This window comes from Carcharodon carcharias, chromosome 12, assembly GCF_017639515.1.
Source record: "Carcharodon carcharias isolate sCarCar2 chromosome 12, sCarCar2.pri, whole genome shotgun sequence".
Taxonomy (NCBI): Eukaryota; Metazoa; Chordata; class Chondrichthyes; order Lamniformes; family Lamnidae; genus Carcharodon; species Carcharodon carcharias.
In genome coordinates, this window is record NC_054478.1 from 138,280,656 (window position 1) to 138,299,015 (window position 18,360).

General features: G+C 41.7%; 1 protein-coding gene across 6 annotated transcripts in view; it reads left to right on the forward strand.

Moving 5' to 3' along the window:
- agap1 (ArfGAP with GTPase domain, ankyrin repeat and PH domain 1) overlaps positions 1-18,360 on the forward strand; it is a 689,020-nt gene that overhangs the window by 478,954 nt on the left and 191,706 nt on the right. For all 6 annotated transcript variants that reach the window (XM_041200794.1, XM_041200795.1, XM_041200790.1 and 3 more), the window contains one exon: positions 4,970-5,138. In XM_041200794.1, coding sequence (XP_041056728.1) covers positions 4,970-5,138 — 169 coding nt within the window. The remainder of the gene's footprint in view (positions 1-4,969; positions 5,139-18,360) is intronic.

Genomic DNA, 18,360 nt, shown 5'->3' on the forward strand with positions numbered 1-18,360 from the left:
TTTCAGTCAGAGCCACGTGCTCACTGGCATAGACTCGCATACTCAGACGCACGTGCACTGATGCAGAACTTTGACTGCAGCCGCACACGCTATGACATCCAGATGCAGGTGTACACTGCAGATTTTAACCCAAGAGCCTTCAGTCCAGTAAGCTCGCTGATAATTGCATTTTACATCCTAATGGATGTAAAGCAGATTCTGATTTCTCAACGAGCACAGCAGTAAGAACCACTTTGGGGATTATGTTAAATTATAACCATCTTCCCGTAATTCCAGACACTTCAACTTCCCACAGGCTTTCCAGTGTTATTAGTTGGAAGTAGTGGAGAGGTAAAATAAACAAGGCAGCAACCGCTAAGGGTTTTATATGTGGTTTTTAATTTAAATATGGAATTAATAGGAGAAGGCCATTGAGCCCATTGTATCTGTGCTGGCTCTTTGAAAGAGCTAAGCATTTAGTCCTACTCCCCTGTTCTTTGTCAACAGCCCTGTACATATTTCCCCTTCAAGTATTTAGCTTCATATGAATAAATTATATGAATTTTGTGAAGGATATAATGCTGTGTACAGCCCATACTAATCTGCTGTTAAGATAAAATGCACAGATATTGCAAAAATGTTAAGCCAGCTTTAGTGTATGCTGCTTATATGAGAGCAAGAGACCCAACTGTCCTGGCTTGCCAATTAGTGCTTTCCCTAATTTGAGTTGTTTAATTGTTAATGACACCCGAAGGTCCACACAATTAGATTGTTAAGTATAATTTCAGTTACCAGACAATTAAGGAAGCTGGTGCAGGAGATAAAAATATTATTGATGAAGATTTTCTGTTACATTAGGGAAATCACAAACCAAGATCACAGGGAGAAAATACATTGTTTGAGAACACATTCAGGAATCGGACTCCCATCTGTTTGGTTTTGCACCAGTTAGGCAGGCTTTTGAATGAGCTGTCAGGAATTTTTAACAATGTAAATAGGACAACAAAGGCTGTTCTTTAAAATAAAAGATACCTTCGCATCCACCAGCCACCCCCCAACAGCACCCCCCCCCCCAAACGCCCCGATTAACACCCTTCCAACACCCCTTTACTTTTATAATATGGAGCCATTGGTTAATTATGAATTTAAGAATAAAGAAGGTACTGGCTCTTGCCTCAGAGTCAGAAGGTTGTGGGTTCAATTCCCACTTTGAATGCTTAAGTAGGTGCTGCACTGTTGGACTTATTTTGGAGATGTTAAACCAAGGTGGATGTTAAATATCCCACAGCATTATTTCAAAGGTGAACGTTTATCCCTCGACTGACATTGTTATAACTGATCATCTGATCGTTATGTCATTGTGGGAGCTTTCTGTGCACAAACTGGTTGTCGCATTTCCTACATTACAGCAGCTTTATAATTAATTCACTGGTTGCAAAATGCTCTGGGACATCCTGAGGCTGTAAAATATGCTGTATCAAATGCAAGCCCTTGCTTTTCACCAGCAGCAAAGCAGATGTTGCAAGTCAAACCATCCATGCACTTTGCTTTCCACATCAGAAAAGTTGCCAGCCCTGTTCAGGAGAGCTTTGTTTTAAAGATGAACCTGGTTAGTACATTCCTTTTTATAAACAGGCTATGCTGAAGGGCATACATCCTCAATACTACAGGCCTCAGTACCAAACAAGCTGTTAGACTTGGTTATAGCATCAAGCGGAGGGTGTCAAGCAGATGTCCGTGGATCCACTCCTGCTGAACAAAAAGGAGGGAAGGAGGCAATCGCAGGATGAATTACTTGACGTCACTTACATTCATTGATGTCGGTCAAAAAAATAGACCTTGCATTTCTATAGTGTCTTTCACCACTTCAGGATTTCCCAAAGTGCTGGACAGCCAAATAACTACTTTTTGAAGTGTAGTCATTGTTATAGTGCAGGAAATCTGGCAGCCAATAGACGCACAGCAAGATCCCACAATGACAATGACCAGTTCATCTGGTCAGTAATTTTAAAGACGTTGGCTCATGGATAAATGTTTGCCAGGGCACCTGAAAGCAGATGCCCCTTGAATTACAAAGTAATGGGTGATAGAGGGAAAAAAAACTTGATATAAAGATTTTTTAATGCATTCGAGGGCAGGGGATGAAGCAAAGTTATTAGTGCAGTGAGATTAAGATTGTAAAAGTGCAAACATTATATCCCAACTCATTACCCTGGGATTTCACCACTACCATCTGACATCACATCCCCACCGCCGTGTTTACCCAAGACCTCATCTGCCCCCTTTGGTGGATGGAAAGGATCCATTGGCATTATTCACCTAAGAACAGAGGAGTTTGTCTGGAGTCCTGGCCAGTATTTATCTCAATCAATATTGTTAAATAAAAACAGATGGTCTGGTCATTATCACTTGGCTGTTTGTGGGGCCTTTCTGTGTACGTATTGGCCGCCCACATTTCCATCAAATTCAACAGTAAATGCACTCCAAAAGTTCCTTATTAGCTGTGAGACACTTCAGGATGCCCCAAGATTGTGAAAAGCACTGTATAAATACAGATTTCTTTTTTCCTGAAGAAACATTTGCATTTCTGCTATCATTTTGTTACATTCCACCTGGTATATTCCTCCTAATATTGCATTGAACTAGACTGGATGCTGCAGTTTTTGGAGTTTAGTGGTCTGTTTTGTCGGCCACAATCACAGCTCCAGTGTTTGGCGAATCGTTCCACTTTAACCAACTCAACAAGTCCACACTTCCATGGACAAGGAAGGGGTAGAAAACCCCTGCACTCCTCCTAAATTCTAGGTATTCTGACCAACATATTCTTGAACACCTCTTGGATGTTGTTCTGTACTGTAGGCCAATGAGTTGGATAGCCGAATCTTTGTCTTGTTGGCAATTGTTGTAGCTTCAATATTTGATCGCCACTCTTTGCTTCAAGGATTGAGAGACACCACAGGCTACAGTGGAATAGATCAGGATCCTGACTCACTAAACCCTATGGAGAGAGAGAGTGTTGGCACTCTATGAAGGAGCAGATGAAGTTATAAATCATTGATTGATCTATCAAGGAATCTTGTCAAGAAGTTTGAAAAAATCGCTATAATTTCTCTAAATTGTTTATAATGCCAATTCTGTATTATTTTCTTGTTAGCATATCGATAAATGTTAAGTGTGTGTGCGTGTACATAATTACACAGAAAAACCCCATAAAGGAATATATTTATTCTACCAAATTCTGAGTGCCTTTGTAAGACATTCATCTGTTTCTTAAATATAGCAAGATCAGGTTTCCATTTTATTCCAAGAACAAAGCTCAAATAGCAGCCCCTTTTATTCAGTGTTCTTTGTCTTCATAGTATGTCCTGATTACTGTTAATATGCCCTCACATTATATCATGATTGCTGTTGGGATGTTGGTGTATGTCAGCAGTTGATGAACAATGCCATGGTAATGGTCTGCTGCTTTCTTTCATTGCTTACAGAGGACAGCATTAGCATGGTAAAGTCTCTGATGGAGAAACCTTGCCGTGTTTATATAAAATCAGGGCATGCCACTGCTCCCAGTTGCTTCTGACTCTTCACATCATTTGTACTTACAGTTTGACTGCAATCATATCGTAAAACTTAACAAACTCTCCCTGTTACTGTTGTCTTTGGAGTTTTTGGACCAGTTCCACAAGCTGCTTTTGTCCGAGACTTGCCCTCGCCCTGGAAAAGACTGCTACAACTCTCCTTTAAAGAGGCAGATTTATTCAATAAGAGTCTTGAGGCACCATTTTTTTTAAAGGAGTGTGCGTGGGAATTCTTGACTCTTTCAATCTAATAATGCACAGTGTCTGTTTTTCTCTAACCTCCTCTTAATCGGCAGTGTCGATTAGCAAGACACCAGTTCATTGTGCAGTAGAAGTAGCAGGGGGCTGAGCAGGAGGTATCGGAGCTGCTGCTGCTGTCGCCCTGTCAGTGCTTAGAGAGCCGTGGTTTTGTGACAGAATCGCGGATCGCTAGCAGGTTTCCCTCATCGCACCTCATTTGCATCTGGGGCATCAATTAGCATGTTTGTTGAGGCTAATTGAATGAAACTCAATCATAGCTCTTAATTGCTTGACTATGTGAAAAGAAATCACATTAATGCAGCTAATTAAGTGGATGGCAATAGATGCAACATAATTAGGAGCCCAGTGTAAAAACAAGCAGCAGCATGGGAGCAAAGAGGGTGGATTTGTGCACCCAGTCACCTAGTTTATTGATGCTCTCTGAGAAGAACAATGGCCCAGAGGCCCTCCCGGTTACGTTTTTGGGGATGATGAACAGCAATAAATGCAAATGGGTTTGCAATTACTCTTTTCAAGCTGTTATGGGGCAGAGGTTTGCAAGGACCACACTTGTGGAGACTTGCATCAAGTAGTCTCCAGTGACTTGTTAAGAGTTGTTTGAGTACTTTGGTTTGAATTGCCCTTGTGTCTTGTTAAGATCTTTCTGTTCTGATCAGTACTTGGGACACAAGTGACACAATTGATTATAGAGACAGCATTTGCACATGAAAACCAGGATGAGCTGACTTGAATTTGAGATTCTGTCGCACATGCAATAACTGGGGCTTGATGTTGGTAAATATCTCTGCCAGTAACTGGGCTGCTTAGGGGAGAATAAAATTAGTCAGAATAGAAAAAAAAAGATGTTTTCAAAATCAGGTGTTTGTTTAAAATGGTTTTATCCAAGTCAGTATGGCATTTTAAGTTATTTGCTATTTTAAAAAGAATTTTGGGTGAAATTTGGACAAAAGGATGTTGAGCTTGTGATTTTTTTTACAAGTGGGGTCATATTTGGTGAATACAGTCCTTTTACTTTTGCTGCAAAAGACTTATTAGCTTAATGGACTTAAATTCCTGTTGTATTTGTTTTGCAGTTTTTATTTGCGAGACTAATTCTAAAAAATGGACCATTTTAAATGACATTTTCACAAGCATTTTTCTATATCTCCAACCAGGATTACATGCAGAATGTCCATGGAAAGGAGATCGACCTCCTTCGGACTACAGTCAAGGTCCCAGGAAAGCGGCCCCCTCGTGCCACCTCAGCCTGTGCCCCTCTCTCCAGTCCCAAAACAAACGGTCTGCCCAAAGACCTGAGCAGTTTGCACATTTCGCAGAATCCAGGTGAGTAATGCAGTTGACTCTCGGAGAAAGTAACCACTGGAAACCGAACTTGTGAGCATGGCTGTAACAATCCTGACACGCGTGCAGCACATGATGTTGGCACTGAGGAACTAGGAAAGAGGTTTTTGTATTTGTGTCCAGTCTAACGTGGAGACAGTTCTTCAGTGCAACTGCAGGTGCCCTTGGTAATTTGACACACTTAGTAAGGTACAATTCAAAACCAATGTCAAGTTCCTTTCTCTCTTGCAATTCCCTGCCAGTTGTGCAGCTAATAAAGCAGCAAAGTGATCTCTCCTGCTATCAGTATAGCGGCTGGCACTTTTCTGCGTCAGTGAGATGAACAGCTGCCTGTGAATCGTGGGAACAGCTTAAGGAGATGGAGTAGGACTAAGTCTGAGATAATTAACAAATTAAATGGGGGGAGGAAAGCACTTCCTGTATCAGATTTTTTATTTTGTCCACAGAACTTGAGACTAAAATATGAACAAACCCTCCCACCATCCAATGATGCTGTATTTTTCTTCTCTTTAAAAGGAGCTTTAGCAAAGCTGTCAATGCAGATTAGTGAACTTAATCACTGACTTGAGGCTTTAGTTTCCTCCGGAGGCCCACCAGTTGCTATATTTATGTAAGCTTCCATTATGTACAATGTTAATGCATTTGTTATTCCACTGAAAATAAAAAAAGGTTAATCAAGACATTAAACCAGTGCACAAAAGATTTTATGCAAATACATTAAAAAATGACAGCAAGATAATTAACTCCAAAGTGCCAAAGTTACATGAATGTCTCATAAAATGTTCCCCACCCTCTCCACAAATTGACCCTTAAGAAAGTAGATATGGTTGTTGCTATCCATTAAACTATTAGATGACGCGGTGATAGTGTGGCACATGCAAGTTCCTCTCCAAGCTGCACAGCATCCTGACTTGGAACTATATCTCCGTTCCTTCACTGTCGCTGGGTCAAAACATCTGGAACTTCCTTCCAAACAGCACTTTGGGTGCACTTACACCACAGGGACTGAAGTGTTTCAAGAAGGCGACTCACCACCACCTTCACAAGGGCAGTTAGGGATGGGCAGTGATGCCAACATCCTCTGAAAGAATAAATTTTTAAAACCCTGCATTGCCATTGGAGTTTAGAGGCAGAAGAGGGTGGAGGGTGGGGGCTGGTGGTTGGGGGAAGGGCACAGGAAGGCATGGTAGAATAACCAAAAATGCCACAGCTGCATATAGTGACCCCACAAGTCCCAACCAGGATGGTAGGTGATTCCCCCTCTTAATCACGCCTGGAGACTGCACTGGTGGCATTAACTAGGACTGATGTTATGCACGTAATTTGCACTATGTAACTATCCTCCACTGACTACATATTTTACTGCATATAAGAAAGCCTGTAATTTTGGAAAATAAAGCCACAAGTCCCGCCCACCTCCAACTCATCGGCTGGCATTGTGATGTCATTATGGGTGTTATATAGAGCCGTAACAGCACAGAAGGAGGCCATGCTGATTCTGTGTAGAGCAGTCCAGTCAGTCCCATTGCCCTGCTGTATCCCATAGCCCTGCAAGTTTACCTGTCAATACTTAATATGCAATTATTTTTCAGCATTTATATAAGCAGCCTTCAGACTGGCTGCTATTTCAGGCCAGGGTTCACCATGGCTATACTGCTAAATCAGCCTCTCTTACCCCAGCCACAGAATCATACACTTTTTTGTTTGATGAGTCAGGAATAGAGAGCTGGATTCGGCAGTGAAATCTTTTGCAAACCAGCGCAACATGACCTGAACCAAGCAAGCATCAGCGCAGATAGGATCCGTGTATTTTATTAGGAATGAGGAGGGGATGCTCAAAGTACAATACTGGGTGGAGAGAAGCAAAGAAACATGTTGATACCAGGTAATGGCTTGATGGCCAATCATGTTTAACTCACACTTGCTGTAGATTTATTGGTGGAACTCCCCATTTCAAGGTTGACTTTCCTTTACCACATGATTTTAGTGTATTACAGTGTATGGGGGAATGCTCATTGTCTTGGAGCAAGTAATAATTGTAAAAGAGTGGTACACCCTTCATGTCTTTTTATTCTTTCATTGGACATGAGCATCACTGGCAAGGCCAGCATTTGTTGCCCAATGCTTGTTTCACTTGAGTGATCTATTACTTGTATAAATTGTGCAAAATAAACTTTGCTGCCTTATTATTAATCATTGGATGATTCAAGCTTTTCTTGAGCAAGTAGAAAGGACTTTGGATTAAGAGTGTACCCCCATGTCACAAAGGTGTTGGACCAGCTCCATAAAATCATTTCATTCTAGATCTGACAGAAGAATGAGTTTTTAATGAGAATTGTGTCTTTTCTCCAAACGCTGCCAGGCAGTTGCTTTCTTATCAGGAGTCAGCCATGGTTCAGTTAGCACTACTCTTGCCTCTGAATTGCACTGTACTGGGTTCAAGTCGCACTCAAGGACTTCAGCACTGAAATTGAAGTTGACACTCCAGTGTAAGACCAAGGGAGTGTTGCATAGTTGGAGGCACTGTCATTCAAATGTGACATTAAACTGAGGCCCTGCCTGCTCTCTCAAGTGGATGTAAAAGGTCCCATTGTGTTATTTTGAAGAGCAGGGAAGTTATCCCTGTCCTGGTCAATATTTATCCCTCAGTCAACGTCACTAAAAAAAAAACTGATTGTTATCTGTTTACTCTTTATGGAATCTTGCTGTGCACAAATTACTTTCCCTGTTCCATCCATTGCAACAGTGACTGCACTTCAAAAGTACTTACTTGGTTGCAAACCGCTTCTGGACGTCCACTGGTCATGAAAAGCACTATATATAAATGCAGTTCTTTCTTCTTTCTTAGGTCTCCACCCTATACGTGACCCATTCTTTTTAAACTGTAATATACTGAAGAAATGGGTTCTGTTTTAAAATGCATTAATCATAAGAATTTTAAAAAAGTACAGAACTTGGATATTGTGAAAAAAGAGGCATTTTTTGTAAAGCTTTTCATCTTGGACTCAGGACAATTCATAAGAATACCAAATGAACAATAATTTATACTGTATGAGAAGAGAGTGCTGATTCATTGGCAAATGGACTCATTGGCAGAGGCTTTGCCATGGAGAAAGTCACCATCAACTGGTGCAGACAGTTAACTGCCAAGCATTGTTTGAAATTTAAACCAGGCAGCTTGACTCTGGTCAAGACATTGCCCTGGGGAATGAACCAGCAAATGGCTGTCACTTATTTTGTTTAGCTGAAAACAGGCGCAATGTGTATACAGTATACATGTTCTTTCTGTCTGCAAAGAACAGAGTCCTGTTAATAAATGTAGCTTCCAGTATATGTAAATGCGCCACACTGTGAGTCCAAATAACAATCTTAAATTGATGTCAGCGTAATTCTTAGCACATTGAGGATTATTTAGCAGATGTTGTCCAATTGCCGAATCGCATCTGATGTTGGACACTGTATTTTGAGTTTTTCAAGCACTGTTTCAGCTAAACTAAGTAAGTGTCTGTCACCATCAAACTGGTGCATTCTCTATGGCAATGCCTTTACCAATTAGAGCCCACTTGCCAACCAATCAGCACTCTCTTCTCATGCAGTATAAATTGTTGTTTCCCCTGGCATTGGCAATTTCTTGCAAGTGGCCTGATGAGTGCAAGACGAAAAGCTTCAACTAAAACATTTTTTTTTCAGCAGTACCAAAATTCTAAAAAAAAACCACTGTGAACTGCACTTTTCAAACAAAAACATGAATCCTCAGCATATGGGTTTCACCTACAAGCCCAGCATTTATTGCACACCTCCTAGTTGCCTTTGAGAAGGTGGTGATGAGCTTTCTTGGACTGCTGCAGCACATGTGGTAAGGGTACACAACAGTGCTGTTAGGGAGAGAGTCCTAGGCTTTTGACCCAGCTCAAATAAGGATGCTGTGTGACTTGAAGAGGAACTTTCACGTGGTAGTGTTCCCATGCACCCGTTGCCCTTATCCTTCTAGGTGTTGGAGGTCACGGGAGTGCTCCCAGGGAAGCCTTGGCATGAGCTGCAGTTATCCTGTAGACACAGTTTATAGAATAATAATATTAACAATCCTGGTCAATTTTTTTAGAAGATGTCAGAAGTCGAGTTGGGCTATTAACAGTAAAGATGTGTCTATAACATAATAGGAAAGCCAAGAATCTTATACAAAAATAAGTGACTTTGTGCTTGAATCTAAAGAGTGCATCAGCAGGACTGCAGGGTCACAGAAAAATGACGTATAGCTTGATGAACTTTGATACCTTTTCAAGAAGAAGCATTTTTGTTTAAATAGGTAAACCAACTCGGTTTAAAGCAGCATTGGGTCAGGTAGTATGCCTGCGCTTGCTGGGTTCACACACGCGAAAGATTGGCAATTGAAGCTAGGTAGAGACTGGTAGCCAGTGCCTATGGAATCAGATACATAACTCAGTGTGAGTCAGCACCTTCAGGAGAGGAAGGGAGAAGACTGGGATTGATATAGCATAAAATAGCTCTACAGAATAATGCTCTGTGATATGTGATGTATAGCCGGTTGCTGTAATTAGAAAAGAAATGAACACTTCTGTGGATCCAAGCCTGCATTTCTAGTCTAATAGTTTCCAGTTTCTAATATATTGCTTTGACAATGTGACATATCTGAATTCTTTGCTCTTTGGTACCTAAGATAGACTGATTTAATTCTTTAAAAACAGTTGGTGTGATTGTGTTTAGCAACTCTTGGGTCCAGGCATAAAAAAAGGCGTTTGCAGACGTGTTTTGACTATTAATCGTCTTGCTGACATTAATCTGAAATCTCTCATAAATTTCTATCAAAACCCTCCAGGACATCATTAACTTATTTATATTTATTTGTGTGAGATCACTAAACCTGCAAGTCTTTATATAGATAGCATTTCTGCAAGTAAAGAGTGCAGAGCACACACCCTAGCTCCGCGCAGCTTAACAAGAATTATAATTGTCTTGTTAATTTTTTGTTTCATCTGGTAAATTCATTTATCGCAGCTGTAAACTTCAAAGGTGTAAACTTTTGGTCAGCTAGCTGCCAGTGTCATGTAACAAGGTTTCCACACAGCACAGAACGTGAATGTGACAGAATTTTGATCTATAAAAGCCCGAGAATGCAAGTCCCCTCTATGCTGACAGTAAGGACTTTGTCCAACCCATAAAACCAAAATAATAGCATGAATATTCAGTGACCTAGAATACTAATTATTGTCATGAATATTAATGCGATCAGACTTTCTTTCCAGTCAGACGTCTCTGAAGATGGGCCCGTAATGAGAGCAGTTAGGAGTGAATGCTGTTCACATGACAGTGAGTCGGGTAATAAGGATAGCTTGATTAGCACTGTTTTCGGAGATGAGAGGACTCACGTGGGGTGTGGGGGAGGCTCTCATTGCCTTGTTGAGCACCGCTGGCTGTGTGCCGCTGACTCAGATTAATGAGGCCTAAGAGGTGCATTATGAGCAGTGGCAAAGGTTTGATCTAATGGGTTCAGTCATTTTTCCTTTGACTGACAGACATGGGGAAGTAATTGGCTGTATAGGAGAGCAGTTCATTGGCAGTCCTTAAAGAGACCCCATCCCTTTATTGTTGTGTTACTTCTGTTGCAGTCCATGATGTCGGGAATCAAAGCTCCAATGTTTAGGGGAAAAAGGAAAATCGCTTTGTCTAGAATTAAAATGTATTTTCGTAAATTCATCTGACTCTTACAGTTTTAACAGCAACATGTTCATGTTTGGATGAAGTAAAAAAAAAATCTTTTATTTTGTTCAGATAGCAGGCTCCTAATCCCTTCTCAACTCTGTGTATGGATTAATTTTAGTTTGGCCACTCCACACTCTGAAACCTTCAGTAGCTCTGGCCATTGTGGCTAGTCTTGCCAACTTTGATGTTCACTGTTACCATGGGGTTTATGAAGTTTACCCCACAGTGAAGTTATCCTACCTAACCTGCATTGTGGAAAGTGGCACTGGTAGTGATGCAGAAACAATGTTGGTGGCACTTGTGGTTTCCCCGACATCATGTGACCATCAAGATCTTGGAAGCTGGATCTGGAATCCTTTCGTGTTTGACATCCAATGTTGGCATAAAGCATTCCAAAGAATGTAGGAAAATAAGGCCATTCTGTCCATTGAAACAAGTCTCTCTAGTTCATTAACTCTCCCAGTGTCTCGTCTAACAGCATTTTGAATCCCCTAATATTTATGCCTCTTTCACCTGCTATTCAGAGCATCTCAAGCAGTAATTAAACCAAGGCCTCTTCTACCTGCTAAAGTTGATGGAGTAGGTGCCACAGCACAATTTGAAGAAGACTAGCTGGTCAAAGGTCTTCCTTCAACAGCATCACCAAAGACTGATGGTTACTCGTTCATCTTGTATGCTGTTTGTCGGACCTCACTGTTTGGAGATTGGCTACCCAATCAGGACAGTAACTGCAAAAAAATTATTAATTGGGCGAGAACTGCTTTTAGGTAGCTAACAATACTTTTCTTCCCTGTTGAGCAGCCTCGAGTCACTTTTTGCTCTTCCTTTTTCTTGGGTTTCAACTTGGCAAATTGTCCAGAATTGATCATGTCGGTATGGTTACTGGCTCTGTTAGTGCAGTTGGTTAATGGCTGCTGGGAGAGGCGAGAAGGATGGGTATTGCCTTTTCTTGGAATTTTCTCTCCCTTCCTGTGAGGGACGGTGGTCTTGGCTTTGCACGTACCCATTACCACACTGTGGTGCCTAGAACTCTGCATGTGGAGGATGATAGACGTGTACAGTTCTGCTACGCTTTTATACCATGCACCTTTCACAACTCAGGACATTCCACAGCGCTTTACAGCCAATGAAGTACTGTTGTAAGGCAGGAAACATGGCAACCAATTTGCGCGTAGCAAGCTCCCACAAACAACAGTGACATAATGAGTAGATAATCTATTTTAGTGATATTAGCTGAGAGATAAATGTTGGTCAGGAAAAGGGGGAAAACCCCCCACTCTACTTCAGAATAGCTCCATGAGAGGACAGGTGGAGACTCCGTTTAAGATCTTGTCTGAAAAACAGCACCTCCAACAGTGCAGCACTTCCTTGGATCTGCACTAGAGTGTCAGCCTAGATTGTGTGCCCAAGTTTCTGAAGTGAGACTTGAACCCACAACCTCCTGACTCAAGGGGCAAGAGCACACCCCTCTAAGCTACGTCAAATGCCTCTGATTATTGGCTGATGTGTGACATTTTAAACAGCTCTATTATACAGATCTGCCTTATACTTCATGCCAACTGCTGACCCTTGACATAATTTGATGCCTCTGGTCTAATGGCATGAAGTGCTGGATCTTGCTGAAATGTCTTTCAATGCTACCTGCGTCATGTATTTAGTGGGTGACTTATTGGAGATTTTCTAACAGCACTTCATAACCTCTCTCACCAGCACTTGGCAAGAATTATTTGGTTAGAAACAGGGAGACATTTTTAACAAGTTCACTGGAAGGCCACCTATCCAGCAGAGGTTTAACTGGATTGGCCTGCTAGCCCATGATAGAGGGAGTTGAAAGAGACAGCATTATGGTTGGTCATTGAGGATGAATTTACAAATGTTTAACTCTGATCAGAAGTTTGTGAAAGGTTTGTGTATCTGTGGAACTTGCTAAGTTACTCCTGATTTTCCAGTATAATAATAGATGTTATGATTTATATCTAATATCTGGTAATAGGCAGATAAAAAATGTATTGTTTCTGTTGTGACAGCATTGTGACATAGTATATCTTGAGATCATGAGCTCTTATTATAATGCTTTCACTGCCAGATATTGCTGATGAGACCCCGCCCTCCTCCCGCTAACATAATTGAATATATGTGAATTTCGTTTTTAAGGATATCAACTGTACTGAATTTTGTTGATCATGAGGCAGTCAGTCTTCTCAGCATCACATCTGCCTTGTTGCTTGGTACTAAACCCCCTCATCCTCAATGTCGCTGGTCGTGCCAGAATCATGTTTTCCCCTATGTTTTCACCCCCTTGCTGTTAGTGCAGCTCATTCGCGCACAGAAACAGCACCTGATTGCTAACCAGCACTCTGAATAGAAATGATAAATCTATACCTTCTGAGCAGCCTGTGCCTAATTGTGTGGCACCTTTTTGTTCATGCAGATCACATTTCTCTGTCTATAGAATCTTGTATTTTGTGCCTGTTATTTGTTAATCTCAGACTTCTGAAGAATCCTGTCCGACCCCTTGAGTTTGAGATGTGAATCCACTCTCAACCCAAGGATGCTTATGTTACTCATGTTACATTACTTATGTTACAAGACTGTAACAGGTATACATGCTCAAGGATTATTAGGCAATTTATGTTCTTTGTACTTAGTATATTAGCATTTAATATGTTTATTTATTTTTGTAAATTGGGGTGAGAGGGGATAGTGGTCAATAGAGCGATTTAATCCCACCATCGAGAGCGAACCCTATTGATTTTTATATTACAGAACGTTCCAAGGACTTCCTTTCATGTGCTCTGCCCAGACTTTACTGGAGCAGAGCACCTTTCAGTACACTCATTGGTTAGACTTTTTCTTCTTCACTCTTCAGCGAGAACATATTGTACCATAAAGCGTTGAGAGCGTGAGCTGATAGTGGCATGAGGACAGTGACGTGACTTCTGGGACCTTAGTGAATGGCAGGATCAACATTCTATCTACTTAACCATTGAGAAAGGAGCAGGAGCAACAAAGAGGGGAATTGGTTGAATTAGAGTCAAATCAAGTACAGAGAGAGAAATAAAGAGGGGATTTTATGGCCCCACCCGCCGACGGGGTTTTCCATTCCCATCAACGTCAATGGACATTCGAACGGCTCGCCGCATTTTACGGCCCTGCCCCCGCTACAATGGAGCCGTAAAATTCCGCCCAAAGAGTGGGAAAGATTAGATTCGGGAGAAAAAAGAGACAGAAAGGAAAGTTTAAAAATTGAATTAATAATGTAAGCAGCATCAATTTAACTATAACTTAACAATTTACTACAATTTGGAGTGAAACTCCACAGTTTCTGAGCCAGAGAGGTTGAGTTTTTATTCTTTCATGGGATGTGGGCATCACTAGCAAGCCCAGCATTTGTTGCCCATCCCTAATTACCCTTGAACTGAGTGGCTTGCTAGGCCATTTCAGAGGGCAGTTGAGAGTCCACCACATATTACTGTGGATCTGGAGCCACATGTAGGCCAGACCAGGGTAAAGCTGGCAAATTTCCTTTCCTAAAGGACATTAGTGAACCAGATGGCAATTGATAGTTTCATGGTTAGCATTACATAGTAGCTTTTCAATTCCAGCTTTTTTAAAAGTTAACTAATTGAATTTAAATTCCACCAGCCACCATGGTAGGAGTTGAACCTGTGTCCCCAGGGCATTTGAGTGGGTCTCTGGATTACTAATCCAGCGACATTACCACCAAGCCACCATATCCACTCCAGTGGTATTGCAGGAGCATAAAACCCATCATTGGAGGAATATTTAGAAGGATCAATAAGTACTCGCCCTAACTTTCTGCAGCGTGTTTAATTGTTTTTGCAGCAACTTCTTGGAAACTCAGGTGAGTCTGGGGACCAAATGCCATTTTCGCAAGGCTACAGGTAGAGAGGCATAAATCAGCCGGCAACTTGTGACGATTTGCAGCTCATGCTGTGCCTCCAGCACAGAATACTAGGCTGTTTGTACATACTAATAACACTGCGCGCACTAATGCAGCAAATTCTGGGCTACTCCAGTACCATGGAAGCAAATCAGTGCTGTTTCCTTTATGCCATGAGGAGGGGATGACTGTGGATGTGAGCATTGCATCAGGAAGGAAAAGCTGGTGGGAGCTGCCTTAACACGCTGGTGGCACATCCTATGTAAACAGAAATAGATAGATATATATCACGTTTATTTCTGGCTAAGCATGTACCCTTTGAGGTTAAGTACCCTAGCTCCTGATTTTCAGTCTCACTGACATGTGGACATTAGATCTTGTGTTATGCTGCCCTGATCTCACACTGTGCTTTCATACTGCTCGACCAGAAAAAAAAGGGTTTTACAAGAAATAAAATGAGTGGAACAGCCCTGTAAGTGGAACAGGCAATTCTCTGATGAGAAATAATGGGTGTTGATTTTACTAGAATAGTCACTGTGCTCCAGATAAAGATATATAAAAATATTATAAATGTATAATAGAGGTTTTCACTGTCCTGAAGTAATTTTATTTGAATGCAAATACAGCTTTATATACTTGTGAAAAGCGGTTATATTCCACCTCGAGATAATTTACTGCAGAAACTGGCTACAAGTATTTTGGCATTCGTTGATCAAGAGGTCAGGGTAGCTTTTCATTATTGTGAATAAAGCAGGCACAAATGTCATAACAAATTGTCTCGGGGGAGTGAAGGGTCTCGCGTTTCTTTAGTGGTGTTTGAGTGTGGTGTCAGTCATGTACGCGTTGCACTCTGACCTTTAGAGTGAGTTAATGGCCATTTCATTATAACGGACTGATAAGCACCATAAACCAGCTGCTGGCAGATGAAACCCGGTTTCTACAGCTGACTGAAACGCTGGGCTAGAAAGAGTGCGGAGGTGATCATGGCGGTTTGAGGTCATGCCAGATAACAAGACGAATATGATGTGACTCCCAGGCAGGCCATTGTTCAGTCCTCGCTCAGGAGCCAGTTTTATGGAGATTCTGGCTGACGGCTGGAAGCATTATTCACAAAAAGTGTCTCTTTCATTTAACTAGCTGTAGAAGTGGCATTGAGTAAGTAACTGTCCTTTGAATCCTGACAGTGCCTTCATATCACGGCCAGGCTTTTCCTCTTATTACAACTGTTTTTCCACTACCTCTTGCGTCCCATTTTGTCCTATATACTCAGAAACAGGAGCAGATCAAGAAAGAGCATGGGAACAGTTTTTACTGGTTAGTTTCACTCGTGTGAACACAGGAAATACAGCAATCCAAGGCTTAAGTACTTCTATTACTTACTGTTCCTCATTGCTCCCCTGCTGTTTCTCTGCCTCTGTGTTGTTTCTTCCCTCTGTCCCATTTCCCCCATTGTCCTGCTGTTGGAAGGGACCATTGTTGATGGATTCTTAAGCCACCCTTCAACCACTAGGGAGTCAGCCAGTAATGCTATTGTTAATATTTTAAAATTCTACCCTGCGTGTTACGCTAGATCTTACCCAGGCAAATTGCTGGCGTCTTTTTGCAGCAACAGTACTGCTGTTCTGTGGTATGTGGCTGACTTTATGGGAATTTAATACCCATATTTGCAGTATGGGAGCTCCAGTATAGAAGGCTGCCCTTCGCTGACAAGGCTATGATATATTGTAGCATGTGAAGAAACATCAACATTGCTTTGACAGTGCACAGATACGTAGTTTGGAGCTGAAGGCTCCTTTTGGCATCATAGTGACGTGACACAGTGGCCACACATCGCAACTGAGAAGACTCCTCTAGCTGTTCAGTTCAGTGGAAAATGTGGCCTTTCCTCTCATAGAACTAGCTACTGCAAGAGATAGGGCGAAGTATCACCTCAGAGCGGTATCCCACGATGAACTTTTCTCTTGTACAGTTTGATATTAGCTTTGGCCACTGAAGTCTTAATCAAGTCCTGGCAGATCAGAGTCTGTGACCCAAATCCAATAATAGTCCAATAAACTCTGTTTCCAAAAAGTCATGAGAATAGAGTAAGAAGGACATAATACGTTAGTATAGCAGAGTGGGGAGCAGGGTAGCTCCCTCTGCAGATGAGGCAGTAACATCCCCAAAATGCCTTGAGGTCCTTGATTTTCCTACATCCTCACAGATCACTGTCCGTTCACCTGATTTACTTCTGTTATCAGTCTTCCAATCAAGTTCCAGTGCTCCACAAATTCCTTATCACCGGCAAGGCCAGCATTGGTTGCCCAACCCTAACTGTCCTCGTTTAGAAGGCATTTAAGAGCCAATCACATTGCTGTGGGTCTGGAGTTACATAGGTCAGACCAGGTAAGGACCGCAGATTTCTTTCCCTAAAGAGCATTAGTGATGGATTTTTAATGACAATCGATGATGGCTTCATGGTCACCATTATTAAGACTAGCTTTCAATTTCAGACTTGATTAATTGGATTAAATTCCACCAGCTGCCGTGGTCAGGTTTGAACCTGTGTCCCCAGAGCATTACCCTGGGCCTCTGGAAAATAGTCCAATGACATTACCACCATACCACTGTCTCCCCCAGCCATGTTAATGCAGTACTGTAGAAATAGTTACGTCAACCTCTTCATATGACTGTCGGCCAAATCATCAGTAGATCGCCCAGAGAGCCCCCACCTTAAGTTATAGTTCTGTTGATATTTTCATCCACTTAAATGTTAATTAAACTAGGTTTCTCCTTATTCTTAAGCTGTTCACTGTGGCTGAGTTGGTACCGTTCTTGCCACCGTGTCAGAAGGTTGTGGGTTCAAGTTCCATTCCAGAGACTGGCACACATAATCCAAGCTGACACTCCCACAGCAGAACTAAAGGAATACTACATTGCCAGAGGTGTTGTCTTTCAGGTGAAACATTAAACCGAGGCTCAGTCTGCCTTCTCAGGTGGACATAAAAGATCCAAGGCACTATTTGGAAGAAGAGCAAGGGAATTTTCCCTGCCGCCCTGGCTGATATTTATCCCTAAACCAATATCACTCAAAAGAATTATCCAGCCATTATCTCCTTGGTGTTTGTGGGATCCTACTGTGCGCAAATTGGATGCCATGTTTTCTACATTACAACAATAACTACACTCCAAAAAGTACTCCATTGGCTGTAAAGAGATTTGGAACATCCCAAGGCCATGTCAAGCAGCTACCTAATTGAAAGTTTTTTTTTAAATGTTACTATTAAAAGTCACGGAGTATGGAGGAAATGTTTGTACTCTGAGAATTGAACTCAATTAAAGTTTTTACACAATGCTCCAAACAAAATGATTGTTTGTTGCACTGCTGCAGATGGTCTGAATTCCTGACTGCTCTGTTAACTGGAGAAGGCTCCAGAGCATCAGGAACTAACGCATACAGAACCGAATTCGCTCAAAGGGCGCTTTGTGCCACTTGGCACTAAGCATGTCCACTTGCCAGGGAGAATGGGCTAGGAGCCTTCAAGTGTGTTAGCAAAACTCTCGCTTCCTTCAGATGCAAAGCTCCAAAGCATACCCCAA